Source organism: Dunckerocampus dactyliophorus, chromosome 10 (assembly GCF_027744805.1).
Source record: "Dunckerocampus dactyliophorus isolate RoL2022-P2 chromosome 10, RoL_Ddac_1.1, whole genome shotgun sequence".
Taxonomy (NCBI): Eukaryota; Metazoa; Chordata; class Actinopteri; order Syngnathiformes; family Syngnathidae; genus Dunckerocampus; species Dunckerocampus dactyliophorus.
The window spans coordinates 14,837,876-14,864,159 of record NC_072828.1 but is presented as its reverse complement, the minus strand read 5'-3'; the positions used below and the strand labels follow the sequence as shown (position 1 = coordinate 14,864,159).

The 26,284-nt window shown below is 40.6% G+C and overlaps 2 protein-coding genes across 12 annotated transcripts in view; both read right to left on the bottom strand.

Moving 5' to 3' along the window:
- The window catches only part of LOC129188389 (acidic leucine-rich nuclear phosphoprotein 32 family member E-like), a 35,571-nt gene extending 13,945 nt beyond the window's left edge, over positions 1 to 21,626 (bottom strand). The window contains exon 1 of the mRNA XM_054788820.1: positions 21,582 to 21,626. Coding sequence (XP_054644795.1) covers positions 21,582 to 21,626 — 45 coding nt within the window. The remainder of the gene's footprint in view (positions 1 to 21,581) is intronic.
- The window catches only part of celf5a (cugbp, Elav-like family member 5a), a 272,470-nt gene that overhangs the window by 101,347 nt on the left and 144,839 nt on the right, over positions 1 to 26,284 (bottom strand). For all 11 annotated transcript variants that reach the window (XM_054788697.1, XM_054788700.1, XM_054788705.1 and 8 more), the window contains exon 3: positions 24,735 to 24,783. In XM_054788697.1, the coding sequence (XP_054644672.1) occupies positions 24,735 to 24,783 (49 nt within the window). The remainder of the gene's footprint in view (positions 1 to 24,734; positions 24,784 to 26,284) is intronic.

Here is a 26,284-nt window from a genome sequence, read left to right as displayed (position 1 = left end):
CTAGACATTTTACTCAATGACACAAAAAGCATACACTCTATGGTGGTAAAATGAGCCTAAAAGGAAAACAAAAACTGAACTAAAAGATTAAAATGGCAAAAAAACCTTTTTAAACCAAATGGAATAAAAAACAAACAAACAACTAATTCCATAGGGCCCTATAGGGCTTATAGAGAGGTATTTACAGCATTAATGTAACTTAATTTCAAGTTACCTAACATGGTTCCTTGCCCTATAGAAGAAAGCTTGCTTGAGAAATTCTTGATATGTTCTTTCATAGACTCAAATTAAAAACAAACAAATACCGCAACAACAAAAGAAAGTGACAGCTTCTGGACTAATCTCTTTTTCTCCAACTTTACAAAACAATTTGTGAGAGTCCACAGTGCTGGCTTTCATCTAACAATGTGTTATCAGACAGAAAAGCAAGAGAAAATCAATAATAAGACCTGCGGCCATATATAATTTGCAGGGCCAGCACCTGCCTGCCAACTAAATACATTTTTTCTCTCCTCCCCCTCCTTTCAACCGTGTTGCATTCAAAAATATTGAACAATTTTGTCGGCGCTCGATGGCCATTTTCTCCAAATGCGGGTCGCGGGTTAGCTGAAGTGATGTAAAGCTGCGTGGGTGCACACTAGACTAAGAAAAGCTTGGACACATACACTTCAATGTGTTATTTGCAAATGCTCGGTTGGGACCTTTCACAAACACACTAGGGGAATTATATGCTATGCATTCTGTGTACATCTTTCTCTAAGCATCCACAGTGTGCGTGTGTGTGTGGTTGGCACGCGGCGGGGCCGTCTTGGCTGGCCATAGAGCAGCTCTCTCTGAACCAGCTGGATCCGCCTGTCCCTGTCCAAAGCACTCAATGCAGACCACATGGTCTCGCCCCCACTCTGCATGAAAGAGGCTGTGCAGCCTCATGCACAGCACATGGGCAAACGACATTCAATTTTGCACAAAACATAATTTCTAGAATAGCAAGTTAGCAAAGTCATTAGTTAGGATGCATCATGAAAATTAAGGAACTGTGGGTCGAGTAAATAATTAAGATTCCTGCCATTTCAATATTTGTACTAGTGAAGGCTAAGTCTTCTACTCCTGAACCACTGCACACAAAAGGGTGGAAATTTGTCAAAACATGCACCCCTATCGTATTGCTTGTGCTATTATTTTTTTGGACAAATACACCACATGACGGCGCTGTTTTTAAATCCCAAAGTTGGACCCCCATAAGTCCCATAGACTTGACATTTTTCAACACAGCTCAATGTGTTCTACAAACACTCACTATAACTTTAGGGTTCAGCATCCACACAATTTTGCTTTCACCTTTAAGAACAAGCTTACTTACTACTTAAAATTTGAGCAAGATTGGTTGAAAAACATGGCTGCCATCAGGCAAAACATCTTTGCAGGAACACGGACGGGACTTAGCAACTAATTGACCATAAGTCACTGACCATTTGTCTAATGATTATAAGCGAAAGAGACCCAAATGTGTCTTTCTGTAATTACTGACTGCACCACCTAATGGTGACAGGGCACACAATAGAACTTGCAAGTACAGACTGATAATGTTATATTACATTTATTGGCTCGGTTTCTTTAAAACTGCCTGTTTATCGTTGTCAAGTTGTATTTATCACATCAAATCACATTTCACAAGGGGGCACTCCCGAGCAATAAAATAGTACTTACTGCTACCGTTAAACGTGTGTTGGCTTTAACTACCATAGGTGTTATGCTTTATTGTTTCTTATTTTATATGTTTTTGAAAAATACAAGTGAATGAAAAGGTCAGCATATTGCTTTCTGTTTTGCATAACGCTAAATGTCATGAGGTTGAAGATAACATGCGTGGCATTTAACTCCATCAGAGGCACCAGCTCACACCTCTTTCATTCTCAATACAGTGCTGTGCAGTCAGGGCCAGCAAAGCCTTCTCTGCTTGCCTAACCACTATCAGAAGCAATAACCTGCACTTAGATTTGAAATTATTTTATTTCGTCCAAAAAATGTTAATTTTTTTTTTCCCCAACAGTTTATCTTAATTTCGTATTGTGTATCTTGGCTGCTTTGCTTCCAGTACGTGTATACGTATATTAGACTTTTTTGTCCAATCAGATTTCAGCTTCTATGTGTTGCCATGTCAATCTAATCTGCCCGGGGCCTTCAGAATCAGGAGTGCTGGGCCATGTCACATACACACTATGAGCAATGGGACTTAAAAAAAAAAAAAATCTGATTTCAGAGTTACCTCACAGGGCCAGCTAGCTGGTCCACAGTGATGTCAGCATTTTTCCATCCTCTGATTGGTTGATCAGATCAAAACTGTTCAGCAAGCCAAGTTACGCCCACAATGGCTGACTGAGGAGGGGGAATCTGTGATCATTTTTATGAAAGTTTTATGTTTTTGTCATGTTTGTAGATAAATATTGATTCTGAACTGCTGCAGATGATGTAGTGCGGAGGTCTGGAGTTGTCTGAACTCTCTAGGAGTTGTCCGGGTGTCTTAAATTATTAATAATGGTATTGTACCAACCTTGCAGTTACATATAGAGTTTGAGTTTTTTTTATATATATAAGAGGCTGGATGGTGCAGCCAGTGACAAAACTGGCCCTCACAGTGCCTGCAGAGAAAAATTATGGATGGTTAAGTCCTCATTCAAGGCCCAGGTATCAAATGCACCGCCCCCCCACTGAATGTATGTATATTTTGGTGATATTCTGCAAAAAAATAAAAGGGTGAACTTTTTGAACTAGCATGTTTAGCAGAGAGGCTCTCTGTGTTTTCCTCAGTGTCTTCTATGACTCTCAAAAGAACAGGTCAGCGAGGTGGTCGTAGATAAAGTGATGCAGAGAAAAAGCAAGAGAGGAAGGAGGAGAGACCAGGTCACATGGTGGTGCTTCTGGAGAAGGCATAGTGCACTCCCCCTAAGCTACATTTACCCTTTAGCCGAAGCAAGGAAATCGGGATGCATGAACGGGGTTAGAAGGGGGAAGAGGAAGAGGATATGAGGTAGAAATGCAACATCTACTCCTTAAAGGTAATGTCAAATGAGGAGGGGAGCAGTGAGGATATCTGCAACCTGCAGCCAGAGAACATGCGCCAATGTCAAGCACAGATTGATCTTTGATTATTGCCTGTGTAGTTAATGTCATCCAGATAAAAGCCAAGGCAGCTTGACATGCAGACACAGGGAGGAGTTTGCCGACTTGACAGCACCACATTGCTTCCACCGCTGCTCCCGCTCCCACTCCCACAGAATTTTACATTTCTGCAGCTTTTATCTTGTTTTGTTCTCTTTTGCTCACGTGATGTGACAGGAAATAAGCAATTTGTCGTCGTTGTCAGCCAGGACGACAATAATAATGAGAGACTAACTTGGCAAAGCACGCATTAGTGTCAAGCAGTCACACGCACATTCAGACGTGTTGTGCAGGAACAGGAGAGGAACGGAAATCCCTCTTTCATGATGATTCATATTCATATTTTCTGTTAGAAGTGTACAGCACGGTCCATGAAAACTGTCCAAGATCAGTTGTGTGTTCAAAAAGTCTGTAAAAGGCGATGATAAATATGTTTTATGCTTTATAGACCAGGGAACCATTTTTGCTAACAGGTTCAAATAAACCCCAGTAAAGCCATGTGATTTTTCATGGCCAATCAGCAAAAACAGGTATGTTAAACTATACAAAATCAGTCCTATTGGACAGTTTTAAGGACCATTTCAACATTCTTAACTCATTCAATACCAAAGACGTAGTTATAAGTTTTTAGAAACCCAAATGCCCGATCCCAATGTTTTTTTGCGCGAGAGCCTAAAAAAGAGGTCATGATGCAACTAATGCCTTTGGCTTCAGAGACATTTTAAACCATAAAAACAGCCACTAGGTGGCAGAAGTGCATTTGATAAGAGGTCAGCAGAGATCATGTGGATGGAAAAAACACACGGCAAGAAGGAGGAAGTGGGAGAGCGTGGAGGAGTGTAGCGTGCAAAAGGTTACGCATTATAGGAAAATTTTAACACACACACACACACACACACACTAGTTCAGTTCCAAAAATTGTAAATAGTTGATGGTGTTATATTTGTAAATAAATTATTTTGATGTAAAAAAACCCCAACTTTTTTTGTGTTGTTTATGTTGGTATAGTTGTTTACATATTTGAGCTGTCACAAAAGCAAAAATATTTGGTTCAAAGTGAAAGTTATGCTTGAAATGTATCTTTTCCCAAAAAGCTGGCTTTCTCCCTTTTCTAGAGGGGAACTGATATTTTCCTAAAACCTAATTATGTTCTATTGCTGATTACCGTACTAAAGAATGGAAAAAGGTACAAACTAAGTTGTTTTTCTGATGAAAGACAGGAGTCTAATCTTTCTTTTGGTAGGTTCCATGTTTATATAGACATAGAACACAATATTCTGTGTGAATTGAAAGGTCAGTTAAAATGGCCGGTACTAAAGGGGTTGTCTTTTGAAAAATGCCTAGGATTGATTGAGCTAAGTAGTCGTCACGATCCCAGTTGACTTCAGGCAAGAGACGGGGCACACCCTGGACTGTTCGCCAGCCAATCACCACGCATTTCAAGGCAAACAACCATTGACGTTGACACTTTTCACAATTTTGAGTCTCCAAATAACATGCACATTTTTGAAATGTGAGGAAACCTACGCAAGGGAAGAACATGCAAACTCCACACAGAGATGCCCAAACAGAGATCCAAACCCTGGCTGTTCCTGACAGTGAGGCCAACATGCTAACCACTGTTCCACCACGCAAACAAAATACAACTATAATAAAGCAAAACTACTCAAGCTTAGTCTATGTTACAGGACGTTCAATTTCTGGTTCTACGGTTATCATCACACTTATATTTTGCCTACTTCACAGGTGCCATAAAAAATGAAAAAATGAAAAAAATGTGTCTAAAGACTTTAACTTTGAACTCTAAGTTTAATTTAAGTTGTGAGATCTATTTTACCAACCGACTACTGACAACCCAATAAAAACTGACCAGAACAAAACTATGCTATTTAGATGGAAGGACATAGTAATGAGCAAAAAACAGCAAGTGAAGCGGAGGCTTCATTGTTCCCATCTGCCGTGAGGAATAGGGAGTCTTTATAACATAGCTTTACATGCTATCATTATACCCACAACGCAGCCACAAGAGGCTGCCTTCCTGCCTCACACACCTGACAGGTCAGAAAAAAACATGTTCCACCTGTCATTATCTATTTTTCCTTCCTGGTTTTCGTGGAGCTGAGCCCACCACTTATGACACCTGATGAGACCCACGGTAGTAAGTTTCAGAAATCACTTTTTGTCCCCCTGATGACATTACAGTCATGTTGGGCCAATGTCATTGAACGAGTGCATGAGTTTGTATCCTTATTCCTAGACCCCATTCCCTGTCTTTGCTCCTTGCACATTTCGTTTCATTTTCAAGACTGAACATCACATCCTTAATGGTGGAGCATTATGGCAGAAACAGATAATAAGTAAGGAAACGTTACATGTCTATGCAGTCTATACCAAAAGCGTTAAATGTGCAAGTTGTAAATCATATGCCAAACCAAGAGCTACCGCTTTAAACTAAAGTGGGCCTGACATCCCGACGTGCTGGCTACATGCAAAAATGGGGAAACTCGCAAGAGACACGCATGTGACCCGCACAGATTTTCAAACCTGCAGACAGCACGCAAACCCGTAGGAAGAAAACTGAAATGCAAATTAGGAAAACGTTGCACACAGCCAGGTTGCAAGGGCAAGGCAGAGGAGGTGGGTATTACGAATCACTTGTTCCATAAGTACGACACACTTGCAACCCCTCCGATACCCTAATTCCTCTATGTGCTGGCCACGGCCAACAAATTTCCCAAAAATTGTGCAGTCCATGCGTGTGGTAACACGTACGTCAGGATGTACGGCCCGTTGAAGCTATCAGATCAGCCATTCGCCTGAAGAGAGTTACTTCCAGAAAAGACACAATAACAGCATTGGGTGTCAAAGAAAGATGGGAGAGACAATTTTCCTCCAACGCTCCTGATAGCTTGACATAGGCGTTCTTTTCTGATTTTGGAACAACATTTACAATAAAAGTGAGTGTTGTAATAATTACATTAGATTTGGCTCAGAACCCTTCTCTCTTCTTACAATGAGTCTCTTACAGCGCTGTGGAGGGATTTTGGGCCACTCATCTTTGCAGAATTGTTGTAATTCAGCCTCATTGGAGGGTTTTCGAGCATGAAGCGCCTTTTTAAGGTCATGCCACAGCATTTCAATAGGATGTAGGTCAGGACTTTGACTAGGCCACTCCCTTTCTTCAGCCATTCAAAGGTGGATTTGCTTGTGTGTTTTGGATCATTGTCCTGCTGCAGAACCCAAGTTGGTTTCAGCTTGAGGTCACGAACAGATGGCCGGACGTTCTCCTTCAGGATGCTTTGGTAGTCAGCAGAATTCATGGTTCCATTTATCACAGCAAGTCTTCCAGGTCCTGAAGCAGCAAAAGAGCCCCAGACCATCACACTACCACCACCAAATTTTACTGTTGGTACATATGATGCTCTTTTTTTTAAATGCGGCGTTACTTTTACGCCAGACACACGTGTGGGACACACACATTCCAAAAAGTTCAACTTTTGTCTCGTCAGATCCCAGAGTATTTTCCCAAGGGTCCTGGGGATCATCAAGATGTTTTCTGGCAAAATTGAGACGAGCCTTAATGTTCTTCGTGTTCAGCAGTGGTTTTCGTCTTCGAACTCTGCCATGAAGGTCGTTTTTGAGTCATAAACACTGACCTTAACTGAGGCAAGTGAGGCCTGCAGTTTTTTGGATGTTGTTGTGGGGTCTTTTTCCACCTCTTGGATGAGTCATCGTTGCGCTCTTGAGGTTCTTTTGGTTGGCCGGCCACGCCTGGGAAGGTTCACCGCTGTTCCATGTTTTCGCCATTTGTGTATCATGGCTTTAATGAAATGGCTTTATAAAGTTTTTCAGACTGATAGATCTCAATTAATCTTTGCTGAATTATGTTTTAACAGGGGGGCAATCACTTTTTCCTCACAGGTCCATGTAAGTTTGGATAATTTTTCTCCCTTAATAATAAAACGTTTAATTTAAAAACTGCATTTTGTGTTCAGCTGTGTTGTCATTGACTCATATTTAAATTTGTTTGATGAGCTAAAACATTGACGTGTGACAAACATCCAAAAAAAAATAAATCATGAAGGATTTTTCACACCACTGTATGTTAATACATTTACTTGTCTTCATCTCGCTGCAAGTTTCCAGGGAGGAATGACTGCTAATGTTTCCGTAGCCAAGCTTTTGAATTTCACAGCGCACCATTGTGGTAAAAATATAGTTTTTCAATAATATACTGTACATGCTAGTGTGGACATGGTCTAATCTAGAATCATAAAGGCTTAGCCAAGTTGTCTCCCTCAGATCTCATCCAATATCCTCCTCATCAAAGCCCTCTTTGAAGTACAGCTTCTGTAAAAATTGGCTCAAGTCTCATGTCGGAGTTCCAGCAGCCAGAAAGGTCGTTTGAAGCCTTATTGTTGGATGCAACCTTTGTGTTCTTGTGCGGGGGTTGAAGGTGGGGGCCCTCTTCATGTTAAAGTGGCAATCAGTGTTCGGACTCGGTCACCAGCTCGAGGAAGTCATTGTCATTGCAAGCTTTTGTACTGGGACTGAGACGCCAATCATTACTCGAGGACGACGGCTGTCTCATGAAAGACTCGGAGAAAGTCAGCAAGCAATATAGAAACTCAAACATAAATGCAGGCTATAAAGGATCTACATGGGTCTTAAAGACCAAATGGTAGAAATGCTACTGTATGTACAATTAATTTTATCAGTGCTGGTGAGCTTCTATTTACAGAAAGTGTATGTTTCAGTACTATAAAACGGAGCTCCATTCTGGTGACGGCCTTATTTCTCAAAACTGGGACTGAGTTTGACCCAAAATGTGAAAAACATGAGGACAAATAGCAGCACCCTGCTGGTATCATGAAATCAAACTAAGTAATACATTTGAATAAAAGTAAGGCTGGCTTAGCAGTCGATCAGTCATACTACAATCTCTTCTTTATTCAAGACTGGGGTGCTCCAGAAAAAACTAATTGTATACATTTTATATTTGTTTCCACTTTCAAAGTGTACATTTTTCATCATTATATATATATTACTGTTTTTATTTTTTTGACAAATTTGACATTTTTGTCCGAATAGCACCCCAATTTTTTCACAGCGAAGGTCCGAACCTCATTTTGCCTTAAATTGCATCAAACAGACTAGCTTATATGAATATGAATTGTAATGAAACCCTTCACATCACAGTACTGAAACAATAGGGGGATGTGCAGGGTTTCATTTCATTTCATATTCATATCAGATAGTCTGTAACGCTTTTGACCAGCACTACAGTTTCACAGCATATGAGACACAGCGGTTTGCCACTGTATTCTGGAAGAATGAACATATATTCACTTGGAAATGTTTGGTTTTCTCTATCAATTTTTACCGAAGTAATTACGGCCGCAAACTGCCGCTGCGATTACATGTTATTATTAGATTTCACATTCACTTTAATTGGTCACGGGTCCGTAAAGGGTCATGACTGGGTCCGTATCCAAACCGAGGTCCACCATTTGGTGATGGCTGCTGATAGGTTTATTAAAAAAAAACAACAAAAAATCAAACTTGGGACGCAAACAAGTCACTGCAGAGACAGCTGTGTGACATCCATGAGAGCCACTTCTGCTTTTCGGGCCCAACGACAATTCTCATTTAGTTTAACTCATAACTCATAAATAAAGGCAATGAGTTTTGTACATTTTAACATCTATTGTCTACTTTACATCTATCAGAAATGCTAATAATAAAAATAACATTATTACCCTTCATTCAGCACACCTAAGTTTGCCAGCAATCATCCTTTTGCCTGCTGGAGGTTTTCAGTCACGGAAGGACAAATTGTCCCCCCATTACCCCTTGCTATTTGTTTGACAGGCAGATGGGTGGAAAGACGAGGGGATGACAAGTGGGCGTGTGGGTAATCACGAGAGCGTTAGCAATGCGTGCAGTACTATTTGTCGTCCCCACAGGTGAGACGACACAACCGTAGCGGCGGCAGGTGAGGCGTGGCTGAGCCTACTTGAAAAGCCTCTATTTGCCTACTGATGCAGCATTGGCATCCCCCGCCCCATCACCACCACCACCAATCTAATGATGCATCACAAGTCAACCAATGCTACGTCTCGTCATGTCTACTACGCCCTTGTCTGTTAACAAATCAGGTACATTTCATGCACAGCAATGGTTGATTTTAGACAATTGACCTTGACGCCCATTCTCAAATTGTCACTTTCTGAAGGACACATTTTAAACTGCAGAAAGGTGTGGCACAAAAGCTCATTTGATGTGTATGGTTTATAAATTCGGGACTGATTTTGCCCTAAAATGCGCAAAATTGACAAATGGTGGCGCTGTGCTGTCATGAAGCGATCAAAACTACACTGTAAAATCCAATAGCACTCTCAACTTGGATGAACAAGTAGAACAAACTTTAAAGTTCATCTCAGTTGAGTGTACCAAGTAAAACGTAAACATCAATTGTGGTCAACTATAACCATTAAGTTCCATTTACTTGGTTTTTCACGTTTTTTTTAGGTAAGTTTAACACCATCATATAACGGATTTTACAGTGTATGAAATGAACAGACTGGTCGTCACTGGATAAAGCTCCTAAAGCCAAGACAGCCCATGATACTGTGTGCTGCTGTGCTCTGCTGAACTAAGGAAGACTAGATAAAGACAATATCGTAAATGCTGTAATTATATCCGGGACGTTTGTTGACCTAAATCGCAAAAAGGATGGGACCTTAATTGGATACAGGTGATAATCGTAGTTAATGAAAACAACATCAAGAGGTTGCCTACAGCCACAGCTGTTAATTTTTTCACTTGGCGCTAATAAGAGACGTTGGTGGTTATTTGCTTTTGTAGACCATCCAGCACGGAGACGCAATTAATTGAATAAAGGTGTTAATTGGAGCATTTATGGTATATTTATGGTATAGGAAATTAAAACAATTTCAATTTCAATTTAATGTCATATAGATAAACAGTATCATTAAATGGCCACAGTGGCACAGTGACAGTCAGTTTAATGGTATCACAACACAATTCAAGTGAGTTCTATTTTCTGCTGCTGCATCTGTTTTACAGCCACAGCACATAAATGTACTCCACCATCATATCCATCCCTCCATACGGCCCTAAAGGGTAAAATTTGGATTTTATATTTTGGCATTTCCATCCATCTGGAGACGTTACATACTATATGTGATATTCCATTTTCCCTTCACTTAAGTGCAAGGGCACAATACTGTGAGAGTGAAATTGCCGCGTGTCGGTGTAAATAAATAGGGACGGTGGTGCATACATCGGAGAGACAGATAGAAAGACGTTTATTTCTGTCCCCACCCTGAGGTGAAGGCAGCACCGCTCGAATGTTTTGTCATTATTTTGACAAACATTCTTTTTGTGTGTTGTGTGATCCAACAGCCTCCATACCACCAGCAATTCAGTTTATCATTGAAGGGGGTTGCTTTAGTGAAGAGCTGTAACAGAGAGCATATTATATTTTCGTATTCCTTTTTTATGGAAAGCAGAGCTCTCAATGCACTTTGGCCTGCATCCGCGTACAAGCTGGGCATGTCCTTTCCACATAGAGCGCAGTGAGCAAAGGTCTCACAAATAGGCCAGACGAAAGTGCACAGGGCAGAGGCAGGTGTTACCAGGTAACAAATTCTGTGCAAAGCCTGTGTATCCTTATTTCTCCACATTATTTCTCCCCATTTGTCAGTTCAATCTTGCGATAGTTTTGTGTGATGTCATTTGGTCACGCGCGCAACCGATCACGCACCAGTTAAATTTGGTGTCTCCTTCATTTTGCAATCTGTACCAGAAACGCAAACGGTTCTGCGCATGTGCAAGACCTACATCTCTTCCTCCTTATAATTTATCCACTTGCACCATGGATATGATATAAGAATAAAAGAAAAAGATTATGTTGTAATTTGTCAAATCTTAAAGTTTTTTTGGGAGCGGGGGGTGATGTATATTGCACATGTGTGGTAGAAATCTTGGTGCCTGACGCTGACGCTCTGTAACTGCTTTAAAATAGAGTGACGGATGACGTAGACTTCACATGCATAGTAGTACAAATCAAGGATACGAGAATTAAATAGGACTGTCAACTCGGCATCCACTTCCGTAGTATTCCTTGAAGGGGTTCGGTCACCATGATGGTGAGCAGAATCCACAAACATTGCATTGTAAACAAAGAAAAAGGTATGTGTGTTGTAGATTTATAAGAAGTGTATATTGTGACAGTGATGATGATGATTAGTATATCGAATGTATTAATAATGCCATTACTGACATAAATGTTGTATTGTGTAAATACTCCAAGTGAATTATCTGTATAAAATAAGTATTATTATTTTTTATGTTGTATGTTATTGTTAAGCGTTGTAAGGAAGGAAAAAAGTCAAATAAAGAAGGAAAAAGTCAGCAAGGGCTCCTCCAAATGCGGCCGAATGTGTCTTCCTTCTCCATTGGATGGAAGTCTGCATTCAAACCATCCTTGGTGGCCCATCATACCCCAAGATTCTTCACGCTTTCGTCCGGCAATTAAAAAATGTCAACTTTACGGTGCAAAGCGGGGAGAAGTGTATGTATAGTTTAATTCATGAGGATGTGTTTGTAAATCGTAAGTATTTCTTTATTTGTGCAAGCAAACATTTTGATGTGCGGAGCCTTTGGATGTAAAGTCTTCACTCTTTCTATGACGTGGAAAAGTTGACTTTGATCTTACTACCGTGATTATGTAAATATATAACACTTCATATTACCTCCATAAATGGAACAAGATGAAGTAATTATTTGTGTTTGTGTACATCACGTACATGTTTTATTGGGAAATGATGTGTGTTAACTTTTATGAATGTACTTGTGTTAATGTGATGTTGTGTTTACATTTCTCTTGCTTTTGTCTTTAGCGCAGTCTTGAAGGAACTGCATAGGCTCACAAGCATATACAGTAAACGTACAATAAGTAAATATGTACAAAGTTAATGAGTAAATATTGTGCTGAAACTACTGCTCTTGTGATTTTCATCTTCTACTACAGTGCTAGTACAGTGTAAAGTACAATCATTTACATAGCAAATGGCAGCAAGTGCTACACCTTACAGTAACTATTATTGAACATGTGTTTCAAATATTATCTGAGTATGACTGGTGGTGGAGTAAATGTATGTGCTGCGGCTATAAAACAGATGCAGCAGCAGAAAATAGAATTCAGTTGAATTGACATGAATGAAAATACAGTGACTATTACTGAACATGTGTTTCTAATATTATCTGAGTATGACTGCCTTGCTGTATGGGTTTCATCAGCAAAGATGTCTTGTGTCTGTCTCTGGGACATCATGTGGACTGGTGCATGTTTCCACTGTCCTCAACATCATCCATCAAGTTGGTAGAATAGACTCATAATATTATGAGGACAAATAATGCCATTTTAGTAGCATAGAGATGAAATATTTAAGAAAAAATGTTTTTTTTTTATAAGTTGTAATATTATGAGAGACAAATAACATGAAGTTGGTATTTTGAGAAAATTAGGTTGGGGAAAATGTTATAATATTATGGGAATGAATTTATACAATTACAAGAATAAAATGTCCAAGAATTATTTAAGAAGAAACACCGTTTGTACTGAAGTTGATACTAATAATACGCTTTTTGGCCTATAAAGGTGAGATGCCGTTTTTTCTTGATAAATACAGGTATACAGTATATATAACTTCTTTGCATATCTACGTGTTGGTTTACAAAATATCAAAGTGGCCCTTGCATCCTTTCATTTTTCAGGGTGTGTCAGTCGGGGAAAAAGTTTTGACATCCCTGCCCTATAGAGCCTGTTTTTGAGCACCAAACATGAAGTCTATCATCTCCCTCACTGGTTTGCTCCATGCTTGAAGAGAATAATATAATATATAATATTATATTATATATAATATTTTTTCCATGACTGAATACATAAATATTATAGTATGGGACCTTATCATAAAAAGCCAATACTGCACAACATACGTATGTAATTGAAAGCAGTAGTTAAAGGACCATTTCCCTGCTCTGAGGCCTGCAGTGCCCCACCCAATCAACCTAGCCTGACCTCACTATGTGCTTGATGATCAGTCTAGTTTCTTATGAAGTGGAGTCATTAAGCAGCAACAAAGGAGCAAACGGGTGATTGCAGTGATTTGACAGAGGTTGAGAGTGGACTCTGCCGTCCAATCACAGACCTTGTTTGACCTCTTTTGGGTCCACTGCAATCAAGGAAGGGACACACGCATGCATACACCAGCATACGGACCACTTCACTATTATTAACATGAGTTGGTGCTCAAATAGACAATACCATTTTTAAACACTGTTTTAAATGTAGGGGAAAGCCAAACACCCAAAAAGATGATGATCCTTTTACATGTGTATGACAGTTACTAATGTTAGAGTAATAAAGGTTTTTGACTGTGGGACAGATCATTATATTCCTACAGGAAAAAAACATATGTTAAACAGCTTACCGGGTTAGATAAGTATCATATGGTGGCTAATTAAAATTACATAAAAAATACATCAGGAATAACACAGCTACATAGATGCAGAGCGGGATCCACTGTAGTCAAGATTGCTGCACATCAATGGAACTTCCTGCTAGGTTTCATGACTTCACAAAAAACAAATGCACCACAGAAAGAATTATAAAGTGACCAAAAGCACTAAATTGATCTGAACTCCATCCGTCCCCAAAGAAGTCGTTCCCCTCACCCTACCCTTCTTGTGTCGCTCTTTGAAAGAGTTTGTTTCTCAAGGTGATTGTCGGGGTGATAAGGGAGAGGGTGTTATTAAGGGTGACAGCGGAGGAGCTGAGAAGCAGCGAGCGGCTGACTGGGCTAACCTTGTCTCACTCACCCTGTCATCCCTGCCTCGCTTTGGCTTCCTCCTGCACCAGCATCTCCACCGCCACCATCCTGTCCGGCCCTATCTGCATGCCCCGAATAGCCCTGCCTTCCTGCCAGCCTGCTTGTCTGAATGCAGTCTCCATGCTGGAGTTACCTCCCGGCTGCGGGAAAACTAAACATGATTCCTGACCTTTCCTTCCTGTGTACAAGTGTAACCTTTGCTGAGCCACTGGGAAACAATGAACAAGGAATAAATGTTAAAAAAAGAGTGAGGAACAGCAGAGCACTCCTGTCATATATAGCCTAGGTTCCCAAAGCGGGTATGCGTAATTGTAATAGGGGGTATGTGAATAAAAATGAAAAACAATTAGCGCCTAACACACACAGAACGAGTGAGCCTGAACGCCTCATGGCGCACTGAGAACGGAGCAGAAAGGAGACAGAGCATGAAGTTTTTCATTGCTCTGTGTGCATCATATGAACACCTCGTGGTGGCATAGCCAGCAAATCGCACAGACGTGAGGTGCATTCATGCACATTGGGTCATTACACTTTTTTTTTTTTTGGCGACCCATTGAAAACGGAATCTGTGACCCATTTTTGGGTCGTGACCCACCATTTGACAATATCTGATGTATCCTATCCTGTGTGTGATCTGTATTCCAATGTATTCCTAAAAACAGAGCGTTTCTGCCATTAGATTAGCTTCGACTAGCGTTTTTGCAGCAGATTGCTAAAAACAACAAAGTACATCTGTCATGTAGCGCAGTGGTTCCCAGACTTTTTACAGTGGTGTACCCCTTGAGACATTTGACCTGAAGCCTTGTACCCCTACTCCTCCACACTTAAAAAACATACAGTACATCTTTTGATATTTGGTATTAATTTTATCGTAACTTTGTGTCAAAATTGCATATTTTGCATGGTTACATTTTGATAAAGTTTCACATGAGCACTGATAAATAGATGAGTAATCATCCTACATATTCCCTTATTCCTTTTATTCCAGTCTGATGTTGCCATTCTTTTGTTTGAGTGGCTTGAATTTGAGCATCACTTTTTTTGCCCACTGATGATGGCTATGGTTTAAATCTGCATGATAATTTATTACCAAATTGAAGGGGAAAGTTTAACAATCATGATAAAGCAGTATCTGAAGTACATAAATACATACAACCAAGGATAAAGCTCCACTCACAGTGACAGGTTTTCACCGCTGCACCGAGTGGGGATTGGAACACCAATATGAATAAATTCTTTGAGATTAAACACTATTAATGCACAAAATAATCGTCAAACTTACTTATTTGTTCATATGATGCACACAGAGCAAAGAACAACATTGTGTGCTGTCTCCTTCCTGCTTTCTGCTCCGTTCTCCGTTCCCGAGCGTGTTAGGTGCTAATTGTTTTTTAATTTTTATTCACGTACCTCCTATTACAATTGTACCCCACTTTGGGAGCCTAAGATGTAGCGGATCTTTGACTGACGTCTTTTTTCACAACAGATTTTTACCAACAGAGCACCAGAGCGTTCCTGTCATTACAGGATTTTATCCATCCATCCATCCATTTTCTATGCCGCTTCTCCTCATTAGAGTCGCGGGGGCATGCTGGAGCCTATCCCAGCTGACTTCGGGCGACAGGCGGGGTACACCCAGGACTGGTCGCCAGCCAATCGCAGGGCAACTGATTCTTAAAAACAGCAGAGCACTTCTGTCAGGTAGATGATATTTGCCGAGTGTCTCTTTTCCCAGCAGATTCCAAAAAGAGTACAGTGTTCCTGTCATATAGATGATGTTTGACTGTGTTATTTATCCATATACAGTACCAAGGGTGAAGGTGACATCGTCACTTGAAATTAGATCTCAGACTTGAAGCTGAGAATGTCAAAACAGTTGTTTTTACATCAGCATTTTTATGAGCATGTGATGCCTTCTGCTGTTAGCATCTGCACTGTCAAAAGCAGTGTATTTTCTCCAGAAAGAGAAAAAGTACAAGAGTAATCCGGCTTGCTTAAACTCACGACATCATCACTCTGCTTTTTCTTCTTGTTGTTCTTGGCCGCCGTCAGCAAGTTTGGGCGGTGGCATTATCATTAGTAGTTTGTTAGATAAGGCTAATTGATCTCCACCTAGCTCGGTGTATTAGCGTATCGTGCATGCTCCTCCTTCCAACTGACTCTGCATAACTCTTACAGGCTCAGCACAATCTTAGCCTCAGGAGCAAAGCACATCCCTGCAGAAATGATTTCATCATCATCGTCCTCTCTCTCTGTCTGCTGCTGCTCTCCTGATTTTAAGTCTATTCACCAGCACACAAAAGACTTGCAACTTTAGTTTAACTTCAGTTAAAGTTTTTGACTCTCCAGGGCTTCACCTACATATTATATTGTAAGGTGTACAGCATTGACCCAAATATAAGGTGTTATTTTTCCCTAGAAAAAAAGTGTCAAGAAGATGGGTCATCTTATATTTGAGGTGTAGAAATATATACATCCAAACCAGCAGGTGACGGCAGGAAACGACATCTCCGAAAGAATCAGTGACGTGTGGCGAGGTTCACGGCTGGTGACCACTGACTCTTTTACAGGTTGCTCATTAAGAGGATAACAAGAAAAAGAAGAGAATGACTCACTTTTGTTTTAAAATAATCTTAAAATAGTTTTCAAATACTTTTTAGTCCCATTAATTTATTTTTGTGTTAACTTGTGTTATTGAAGTACATATGGAGTGCATGCACCCTATTCTTCTCCAGGAAAAGTTCTGATACTTTGTTGTAAAAGTCTGATCACCTCCTGGTGAGCTTGTGTATATAATCCTGCATCTTGGCAGTTAAATTCATTCATTGATTCAGCAGAGCCTAAAATATCTTGAATTCATTTGACTTTCTGCTAGCTGGTGCTGCTGCTGTCAAAACAAAAGCAAAAAATGCAGGCTTTTCCTCTATAGAATAACGGCAGTAGCGAGCACCTTCCAACTCACTCGCATCCCCACTCCTTCAGGATGCAGCGTTACTAGAATTACCTCCTGTTTCTCTTTTATTGTCTGATTAGCAAGAATAACAATGTCACACTTACATTAAAGACATTACACGGGCTGTAAAAAGTCATGGTGGATAATTAATGTTTCTATACATTATATATATATATATATATACGTATATACACACAGTATATACTGCATATATTTAACAGGATATCATATGTTTGGTGAGTGATGGGAAGGAAAGCTCAGACTCGCTTGAGGATAAGTTGTTTGACAGCACCTCTTGGTATAAATCTCTCGACCCTGAATATAAGGCGATTCGTCTCTTTCAGACGAGGGGGTGGGGGAGGGCATAATACCGTCATATATTTGGTCAATACGGCATGTAATTGTACCTTTCGACAGCAGCTGAATGTTCCCTGCAGAACAGCCAGCATGCTCCTAAAAGTTATTTTTGCATTCGAAGCTCAAAGCTCTTTATTCCTAGAAAATGTACAAACAGTTCCAGGACTTCCAAAATTAGCACTATGGGGTACATTAATGGAGATTGTACCTTGGGGCTCACAAATGGACAGTAGCTCAGTCTATAGGGCTGCTGACTGACCTGAGTGCTGCTTACTACAGCTGGTATTGTAAATATGAAAACTGGTTGCTGAGAAAGGCTTTCATCCTGAGCACTGGTGTCCTTGAGTATGACAGGACTAGGACCACTTGCAGGAAACTTTCCTGTCTTGACATGGTCCCTCCTTTTCACATACACTGATGTGTTGGCTGACCTGACACCTGCTCACTGGAGTTATCGGACTGAACTGCTCGTGTTGGACTGTTGTTTCTGTGAGAGGATCAGGACGAGGGGGCCTCAGTGTTGGATTAGCCCTGCCTGATCCCGACAACCTCTGAACAATCTGCCTGCTATTTGGAATCTCTCCATTTGTGTCGAGCCAAGCACATTGTGATTGGTCATTTATGTAGTTATATACTGTAATCCATCTAGTGTTTGCAGCATACACGCTCCTTCAGTGTCTGGGAACAAATTCTCTGCTTTCAGCTCTCTATACTTCCCAATGTCTTTTCTCTAGGGGTGTCACAAGATCTCGTCAGATTAACAAGACAAGTTTTCTCGTTCAGAAAAAAAAATGTCTCGCGGGCACTAGGCCTGGGACGATAAAATACGATAAATAAATCAATCAATCACATAATAAATGAAAATGAACTTGATAATTTTGCGGACATTACAGTATTGTGCATGCGTGTCTGTTTTCTTTGTCTCTCGCCTCCAAACAGGCAGGAAATGGGTTCACTCTGTGCATTGCTTTCAGCACCTTGGGGTGTTTGTTCCATAGAACAAAGCATGAACGGAGTGAGCCCTACCGGGCCGGTAGCATACACACAAATTGCAGAAGAGTGGTAATGTTGGAAAAATTTAATTTGTAGATTGCAATATAGTGTCATATTTTTTATGTTTTTTCATTGTAGTGCTCTTAAAAATAATGTTAAAATCTCATCTTGTCTTGTTCTCATAGATCCAGTCTCGTCCCATGAACTGAGAGTCTCGTGACACACCGACTTTTCCCCTCTCGTTTCTCCATTTCTCTCCCACATACAGTAGCTTAGGGTACTTGTACGTTCACTTCACACAAAGGAACTCTGGTGCATTTACTGTGGGTTTTGAGCGTGACCATGGTGTGCACCAAAAAAGTGCTAGCAAGTGAACTCTGGTGTGGTTCGGTTAACTCGAGCTCAAATGTGAATGCTACACAGACCAAAGCCATGAACCCGTGTTAAAATAACAGCAAAAAGCATGCAGAAATGACAACTATGTAGGAGAAAATGCATTATAAGTGATGTCTCTCTTCTAACAGCGTTCTTCAAAAGTACTTCTTGTCAAATCTAAGCTCGTAAATATAGCAACATATAACAATAACCTATGTATTTGTTACATATACACAGTATTTTGGTTTGGAATATTTGAGTAATGTCATGAAATATGGAACAAAAGCTGCCCAATCAAATCCTTACCTTATACAAATGTTATACAAATTGTCTCCTGGCAAAAATACCAGTGTAAATGCTAAGCCAGCCACAGCAAAGTGCGCACCAAGTATGTTTTTCTTATTTTTGGTCCCAATGGAGTATCCAACCACAAGTGTGAATCCAGCCTTGGAGGCCTATCCTGCTTTTCTTCATTACTGAGCTTCGTCTCTCTAAGAAAGGAGAACACCATTGGTGTTTAATACATGGACTGTTCTGTTGTCTTTTATGCAAGATAAATTCATCATCAAAAAACAGCAGCCGAGCATGTAGACCGGCACTCTCTCTCAATCTAGACTTTTTTCTTCTGGTTGTACTCGCTGTACATTTTAAACTTACTGCATCTCGCTCTGGTTCTCCCTCTGATCCCTCTGTCACATCTTAGTGAACTGACGAAAAACGACACAACACTGCAGCACACAAAAATTACAGTATTATGTTACGTACATGATGTGTGTCTTTAAACACATTCCCAATGCTGGACATGTCCAGTTCCTATTACTACAGTATGCGATTACTACAGTGTGTGAGTGCGTGTTTGTATGAGATGTACAGTATGTTTGCCTATTTGTCCTGTCTGTGTGGGTGGCTGAGTGGGTTGCAGGCCTGCCTCCATAATGCCAGTGCCTGTTTCTAATCCAGGCCCTCCTCAGTGGGCTGTAGGCTCCGGCTGTGCTCGGCGGGCCCGCTACAACACCAACTGAGCCCCAGCTGACAGCAAACCTGCTCCTCTTTCTGCTCGTCGGCTCAAAACTTTACTGTTGGAATTCTAGCTGCAAAAAAGATGGGAGGAAGGTTGCTGAGGGTCAAAATCAAGGCGTTTGGCATACATGCTCCTTGATGGTTTATCATCCCAAAGTCAAAACAAAGAAAAAAATGATTGCACATGGCAGAGGAAGACCACGTAAATGGGCTAAGCCAGGAGTCACCAACCCGTCAATCGTGAGATCGTAGATCTTGTGCATGTTCACGGCCGAGACCAGGGACTCCAGTTCTAAATGTGAGAGTGACTAACATTTTTGCAACAGATTCCTAAAACAGCACAGTGTTCCCGTCATACAGACAATATTTGACTCAGAGTTTTGCAGTAGGTCATTAAAAACAGCAGAGGTCTCTTGTCATATACAGTAGAGAATCTTTGACTAGTGGTTTTGCGGCATATTCCTAAATACAGCAGTGTTCCTGTCATACAGAGGATCTTTGACTAGCATTTTTTTGCAATAGGTCATTAAAAAAAGCACATTGCACTTGACATATAAAGGACCTTTGACTTTGACATGTTTGCAGCAGATTCCTAAAACAGCACAGTGATTAGGATTTTGCAGTAGGTCCTGAAAAACAGCAGTGCTTTCCTGTCATATACAGTAAAGAACCTTTGACTAGCGTTTTTGCAGGGTATTCCTAAAAACAGCACAGTGTTCCTGTCATATAGATGATCCTTGACTAGCGTTTTTGTTGTTGTTGTTGAAGCAGATTCCTAAAAACAGCACCACACTCTTGTCTTATAAAGGATCATTGACTATAGCAGATTCCTAAAAACAGAAGAGGACTTCTGTCAAATATACATCAACTGATGTTCTTCAAGGACTCCCCCAGAGCTGCTGGTGTTCAACTCTATCTGTTCCAATAAATGCATGGCGTAGCAGGTTTTAATGTGTCCTTGCTCTCAGTGTTCTCGTTAAAGCAGGCGTGACACATTTTGCTCTGTAGTGGAGGTCATTTTCTTACTAATAATCATTTGCAAGGAAGGCGATGGTCTGCACCAAAACAAGACGTGAAAACAAGACCATTTAATAAAAAGAAATAGAAGCAAGGACGGGGTGATAGGAAAGCGCCAAAGCGGTGGGCGCTGATTTCTTCAGTGTGAGGACGCCTAGCGCCTCTGAGGAAGCTCTCTGAACAGCCCTTAAAAATTGAAATATCAGCAGCTGTCAGTGCCATGTGTGATGGAAAATCAATTTAGCTTATATCAATGTGAGGAGATAAAAAGCCCTGTTGCCTCCTCGCAGCATCACCTGTGACGTCCCCAAAAGAGGCATCCAGCGACGGTAAACGTCATCGGTGACGGAGGCGTTTGGCGACAATGTGAAGGGGCTGTCGTTCTACTACATTAGGTCGGTGATTGGCCATTAATATTCATTTCACAGTGTGTCATTGTTAAACAACAGCAGGGGCTGACAGAGTGTTTGGATGAATTTACTCTAGCGTATATTTTCCCTTTGATTGTGTACAAGAGATGGAGCACTCTGAGGCTTCTGTGCTGCACTGTTTGGTGGTGTCAGATTAAGGGGATGCCACGGGGATCCCCCTGCCTCCCTCAGATGAAAACAGCTCTGTTTGGATTAAATGTCCTAGTGTGATGAAATATTCAGGGGGACTTTGTTAGAAGAATTTCACTTTCATCTTAAAGCAAGCGCTGTTGGTTGTGTTAGACTCCCGTAGAAGGTCCGTTTCATTTATAAATGCATCACTAAGCTGGCAAACCTTCAGGCCCGTGTGGTGTTTACCTGCTGAGACTTCCTGAAGATGTTGAAGTCCACCAGGTGAAACATACAGCGAATAGGTCATTCCTTTCACCCGTAAAAGATCCTGGGGACATTTTGTGTCGGAATTTTCTTTTCCCCAAGCCATTTTGACTTTTTACGGCATTTTAGAATTGTCATCCCTGGTTCCTTAAATTAACCTAAAATGCCAACGCTATGCAAAAATGGACACGTTTGTTCCTCGAGACCACAAATGTTCAATTGAAAACCACTGAAAATGCCATTGTTAAGTCCACACTTTCTTTCTTTATTGTACCATTTCAATTTGACTACTGGCCTTTAAATTAAATTTTTTTTATATTTGTCCACCGCTACATTTTATCCATTCAAAGCTTGCAGCAAAATTACTCACTTCATGCTGTTGGTACCTTGATACTAAAATAAGTGTGTCACTATTATGTTGTACTATAAACATACGGCATTTAAAGGGTTAAACAATTATTAAAATCTGTTGTTTATAGTGGGAATATATATATTTTTATTCTGACACTGTAGAAAAAATGCATGAAAATAAATATTGCTGTAAATCATCGACCTATCTCAGTGCTTAAGAATAATATTATTATATATGCAAACACTGCTTGAAATGTAGTTTAATATTGCAGAAATTATTGCATTCTTTTTTCAATAAATATGTAAATAGGCCTGTCACAGTAATCAATAAATCGATTAATCGAACGATAAAAAAAACAAAGTCGATGATTTTGCCGACTCAATAAACTGCGTGTATGCCTGTGTGTTTTCGTCGTCTCTGTTCCACTCAGGCTGGATGACAAGAGGGTTCACTCTGCATGTGTCTTTGCGCATTGGTTCTATAGTGGAATGAATGGAGAGAGTGAACCCTCCTGTCATTCAGCGTCTTTGTCCCCCCGTACGTGGAGGCAGGGCTACTAGTGAGTGGTGCAGCAGAGCTTTCGTCCCAACAGGCAACGCTTACTGAGGCATTTGATCGGCAACGTAAATATAAAACAAAACAGCAGAAAATGGTGTGCACTCACAGACACTTTCGGTCAGCACATTGCAAAAAAAATGAAACCTTTTAATACAGTTGAAAGCCAACATTTCGGGAAATGTTTGACAGATGGTACAAATTGCCTGGGAGAATGTATACTGTACATGTACATGTGACATACATGTGACATAACTGGGTTATTATTGTGATTTGTATTTAAGTGCAATTTTTGCTAAAAGAGAATTAGAGTTCATTTTATTTTCATTGAGTTTTTTTGTGTCATTTTTGTTTGTTTAATTTATTTAAAAGCTCTTGACATTCCAATTACAATGTTAAATACTTTTGAGGAATTAAAGTTTATTGCTTTTGATATGATTTACCCTCATTATGTTTTGTTATTTTTATTTTTATTATTATTTTTTGTTAATTTGTTATCGTGACAGGCCTATATGTATTGGCCTTTAAAGTTTTAAAATCTCTTAATATTTGATATGTAGGTATCAGGCTGACATAGTTTTAAAAAAACGGACTCATTTTAAGTGGAATTTTGGTCTTTTTTATATATTTCTACAGCTGTTTTGGGGAAGCTGACATTTTGTGTCATTTGGAACAAACGTGTGAGTGAGTTTGAAAGACCTCTCAAGGGTTAATGAAGGTGATCTGAACTGTCCTTGTCATAATGAGATTAAGGCACTAATTAGTATAACTTCATGCACTGGGGAATATCGGAGCAGAGGGGTGGCCCCTGAGAACGGAGGCCAGATTGGGTCCTTCTTTTGTGTCCCTCCCTTAGGTGCACAGGTCCACAGGAGTTAATTAATTCTTCCAGTTCTTGCTTAGTTAACACTGGACTGGAGTGGCCTGCTTGGTGAAAACACAGTTTACAGAGTCCTTTTTAACTTGTTGATGGCCCCTGTAAGACCACTTGAAGATGATGTGCTACTCTCCGCTCTGACCCCAGCGTTCCTTCCTTCCTCGGTGGACTCCACAGTGGACACCAGCGTTGTGAGAACTGTAAAAGATACCACTCGCGAGCAAGGTAAAGACGCTGCTGAGTGTCACTGTTAATGTGGACACACAATGGTAAAATCAATGGAGCTATAGGGGACATCAATCTTTGGCTTGTCTCATCACTTCTGTAATGTGATGAGAGAAGGGAAGCAAGCAAAGAAAGAAAGATCTTCTGTGATCTCTATTGGCCTTTCGAGCAACTCTCTACCGGGTTCCCTTGTTCTTTGAAGCCTTGTTTGACAGGCGGCCAAGCAGCCAGCCATTTTATTTCACACTAAATGCAGCCAAAGGTTTTGAGGTAAAGTCTCAGAAGTGGCAGGACAGCAGCTGTACGCACTTGGCATCACTTCTGCATCTTTTCTCTCTCTTTCCCAGCGTAAAAATGCTGTTCCTTTTTTAAAATTAAACAACAAAAGCTCTGTTAAAAGTACCACTCCTGAGTACAGCTCCTGAACTTCTCATTCCATTAACATGCATGTGCGCCTGGGAGTAAATAAATTGTTCCAAAAAAAACAGGAGCGATCAAAGGCGACAGAATTAAGGCTGAGTCATGAGGATCTTGGCGAGCACCCATCAAATTTATTGATTGTTTGCCAAGCTGTGTGCGCACAGGATCCTGCTTCCAAGTCCTCCGCCCCCTTTTTCGCTGTTTATGCTCAGGTTGGAGCAGCGACAGGTTTTCACTGGGCTCCTCGCACGGCCATAACTCCAATATTGAGCTTAATCACCATTTAATTCACAATGCTGCAATAATGCACTTGGCATGGGCAGCAGGAAGAAAAAAGATGGGGCAACAAGAAACTCTGACATCGCTGCAATAAGGGACTATTTCACTCTATACCTCGTTGTGGGTGAAATCGGGATGAGGAAATTAGGGAAATGAATCACTGCAGGCACATACTGTGTTATTAAAAGCACAAAACATGCAAGCAACTTGCAAATGAACCAGCTAAGTGGCTATCTATCTGCTGTGTGTCCACTGCGTTGACCTGTGTAAACCTCTGAAACCACATCTGAAGAACCGATGTGGTTGGTGTTCATTTGTAAGTGTGAGAGACAAAATCCAATTCACAAACAGAACTAGCAAGTCTGCCTATTAGCAAATAAACAATTTAAAAGAACCTCCTTGCTTGAATTAAAAAGAAGTCGCTTACCTCCACGACTCTCACTGTCGGCCGGTTTCACCTGAATGGGGCGAGTCATCTATAGAGCAGGAGACAAGAAAGAGCAAGTTAGCATTGTTAACATCCTCTCTTCCATTTTAATAACTGCAGTAAAACAGAGCAAAGCCTCACTGACACTATTTTTTGTCCACCAAAGGTGCATGGAGAGGCTGCAAGGGCTGTAGCAGCCTTAATAAAGGTGAATCTCGCGCCAGGACAAGTGAGAAAGAGAGGGATCAATCCCAGGCCTATCGATCGGGGGCCCTTGGGCCGTGGAGAGTGTCTGTCTGGGAAGGATTGTGTGGTGAGGAGGCTCACTCTAATCCACTGGACCCTGATAGGAATGGCATCGCCTGGATTAGACACCTCAGTCATCACTGTCTTTGTGTCACACTCTCAACCTCTCACACTTTCACCTCACTCATATTTCAACACTTGGAACAGACTTGCTTGGACCAAAAGTTGGAAGCCTTGTCTTCATACACAGACAAACAAAGTTTACATTATCTCAACGTCCCATAGCTGATGTCATATTCTTCAAACTACCGTCTTGAGCCAAATCGAAGACGGTATATTTTTCCCCCGGAGAAAACAGTCTGAAAAAGACTGGTTGTCTAGAGCTTTATACTGTATATCGCTTTCAATCTACCGTATTTTCCGGACTGTAAGTCGCACCTGAGTGAGCTTAAGTCGCATCAGTTAAAAAATGTGTCATGAAGAAAAAAAATAAAATAAAAAGGCGTACTGGACTATAAGTCGCATTTACCGGTATTTATCAAATACTGATCAAACTATCATCAGAGTGAGCTTTTTTGAAGAAGTGTCACGGAGTAAGAGAAGAAGACGCAGAAGGAGCAATGTTTACACCAACAAGAACAGCCAAAGCTACAGAAGCTGAAATAAACCAAATTTTGTTTCGGTATACGCGTACAATAAAAAGCAGCTGTTTAATGAATGTAGAAGGTTCTCAAAGAAAACACTTTTAATGTGTTTAATACCTTTATTGGAGTTGCACATTACTTACAGATGGAACGTTGGTTAGCGTTTTAAGCCAAAACGGACGCTAATCGAATCAAATGTTCCCATAAGAAATCTAATTAAAGGCAAAAATGTTAACATAAAACTGAACACGTTAATAATGAGTTAACGGAATGTTAATGTATGTTGTCTTTTCAGGTCACTCTGGTATGGGGTATGGGTGGACAATGAATCAACAGTGCCTATGCTACTTGCAGGCAAGTAGTGTGTCCCTTTTTGCCTCAATTGCCTTGCCTTAATGCACCATTATAAATGCAGTTTGCAGTCCATTTACAATATTTCAACCCCAGACTAGCTGACCCATCCGTCTTAAAACTGGAGTGAGTTCAGATGAGCGTATATTCCAGGCATGTACACACCACATTACGTCCTGTTGGCTCAAGGGTTTCTTTCCTCACCCGTCATATAAAACAGCAGTGTGTTAGTGCTAAGAGCTTTAATTCAACCGACTGGAGGCTTAACTGAGCAAATGAGGCGGCTCAATGAAAGCATATGGAATTATA